Genomic DNA, 2,362 nt, shown 5'->3' with positions numbered 1-2,362 from the left:
TCAAATATTAAAATTTTAATATAATTCAAAATAATGATATTTTTAGAATAGTGTCATTTATTTTTATATGGAATTATTAGATGTGGTAAATGAAGTCATTTATTTTCATATTAAATTTAGTTGAATTTTCTCCCATGAACAGATGCAGAGTATGGCAAGTCAAATCCTTGGGCAGCAATCAAAGTATCAAACGGATGCAAAGTATGCTCAAATTTTTAAATGTTGATACATTTTTCATAATTATCACTTTCTTCTAAAACATCTATCCTTTTGATGAAAGAACATCATTCACCAACTTGTCCAAGTTGATGTATGAAGACTCATGTGGACTAGTGGCCTCTTCGGCCAATTTTTTCCACTCCATGGCCTTTTTCTTCATTTTCTTACCCTTGTTTCCCTCCATCAATTCTCTCACTATCTTCTCCACTTTCCATCTCTTGGCACCATTATCAATCTCAATGCCAATGCCCCATTCATTGCAAGCACACTTACAGTTTGTTTGCTGATCCCCAAAGAATGGACAACAAATCATGGGCACACCTGCACAAACACTTTCAATAATCGAATTCCACCCGCAGTGAGTTAAGAACCCTCCAATGGAAGAGTGGTTAAGCACTTCCTCTTGAGGGCACCAACTAACTATTAGTCCTCTTCCTTCAGTTTCTTCCACGAACTCAGGTGGCAAAATCGCTGAATCATCAACAACTAAATCAGGCCTAATTATCCACAGAAACATGAACTTGCTATTTGCAAGTCCCCAGCCAAACTCAACCAACTGCTGTGGTGTCATGACACTAATGCTGCCAAAGTTCACATAAATCACTGAGTTTGGTGCCTTAGAGTTAAGCCAATTAAGGCACTCAGTTTCTTCTTTCCACAAACTATACCCAGTTGATTTCAGAGGGTCTTTCGGTGAGTGATTAAGTAGTAGTTGCTGAGGGCCAATGGCATATACACAAGGAAACATGGGGGAGAGAGCATCCAAAACCTCATGCTCTAACGCGTCAAATGTGTGAACAATAATTCCTGAAGCTTTAGGAGCTCTCTCTACTGCTTCAACGGTCAGTTTGAAGACAGGATCATTCGGATTTGTAGTAATAAAAGAATTTGGGAGATTCCTCAATCGGATATCTCTCATACCTGGAATCCAGTCTATAACTGTGTCTAGAAACCCATTTGTCAGAAAACTCTCATTTGCAAAAATAAATAATTTTTTTTTTTTAGTTTGGAAACTTGTAATCAATAATAATATTAGAGATAATCCATGATTTCAGAAGGGTGTTTCCCTTTTGTGTTATACCTTTAAGGGGTGTGAGGCCTTTGTCCCTGAGACGGGGAAACTGCATAAAACCCATTAAGCTGCAAGCAGAGACGGTGAAGAGCACTAAAATAGGGATTCCAAGCTCACGAGCAGCAGTGTGAGTGAATGCCAGGAAACCATCCGCAATAATGCAAGTCACAGGAGGATTGTTTGAAGAAGTTGCAGTAGTGTGGAGTTCGAGAAGGATGTCTGAAAATGGAGCCAAGAAGTTTTCCATAATGGATTCGCTAAGAGCATCAATATCTTGGGTAGCGTTGGAATCCGATGGATGAAGGCTGTCTGGAATGGTTTTGAATTGGAAGTCAGGCAAGCCATCCAAGGACTTGGGGCCTCCAGATTTTAGAAAACGTTGATGGTTGAACTCCGTGTTCACAAAAGTTATGTGAAAATCTTTGCCGTGGAGAAGCTTTGCAAATTTGAGCATGGCCTTTATGTGGCTTTGAATTGGGAATGGAATACAAACTGCATGAGCCTTGGAATCCATTTCCCTCTCTCTTTGATCTGTTAAGTGTGTAGTTTCATTGTTTCTTCTTATATAATGACCCATTTGATCAATCTAGCTACTCATGACAATTTTGGCTACAATTCCAACATCCGAAAGCATTGAATATCCTCTATCCCCTTTTTGACTTCATCATTTACTTGACAAGCATGAAACAGAGGCGGCTCCTTCAAATTAAGACAAAAGTTTTTGTTCAAATTAATTTAGCTGGAAGAATTTCTGACAATTAAGTATATTAAACTCTCGTATGTATAAAGTACATGTTAAACTTTATACTAAGCCCCACTTTTTTAATTTTCTGATGGACACTTGAAGGAGAATTTGTCTTTTGCTTTGATAGGTATTGTGATCATTAAACAATCCAATCTATTATATACTTCCCGGCACAGATATTATGTAAGCAACGTAACATCTATTAATTATAGAGACTTTTTAAAAGTTATAGCAATTTGACTAATAGGATGAGGTGATTTCAGCCTCCATATTTGAAATTAAATAAGGAAAAAATATAAAAAAACTTCTCAAATTATCAGTCATTT

General features: G+C 37.3%; 1 protein-coding gene across 1 annotated transcript; it reads right to left on the bottom strand.

The window, feature by feature from the left end:
* Nucleotides 1-262: 262 nt before the first annotated feature.
* Nucleotides 263-1,868, bottom strand: LOC132180719 (7-deoxyloganetin glucosyltransferase-like). The gene is made up of 2 exons (XM_059593624.1): nt 1,301-1,868; nt 263-1,194 (listed from the first exon to the last, which is right to left on the bottom strand). Exons 1-2 carry the CDS (start codon nt 1,866-1,868, stop codon nt 263-265), a joined length of 1,500 nt encoding a protein of 499 aa, XP_059449607.1.
* Nucleotides 1,869-2,362: the final 494 nt, after the last annotated feature.

The sequence above is a fragment of the Corylus avellana genome, chromosome ca5, assembly GCF_901000735.1.
Source record: "Corylus avellana chromosome ca5, CavTom2PMs-1.0".
Lineage (NCBI taxonomy): Eukaryota > Viridiplantae > Streptophyta > Magnoliopsida > Fagales > Betulaceae > Corylus > Corylus avellana.
Note: the sequence above shows the minus strand (reverse complement) of the source record. Positions and strands in the feature narration are given on the sequence as shown.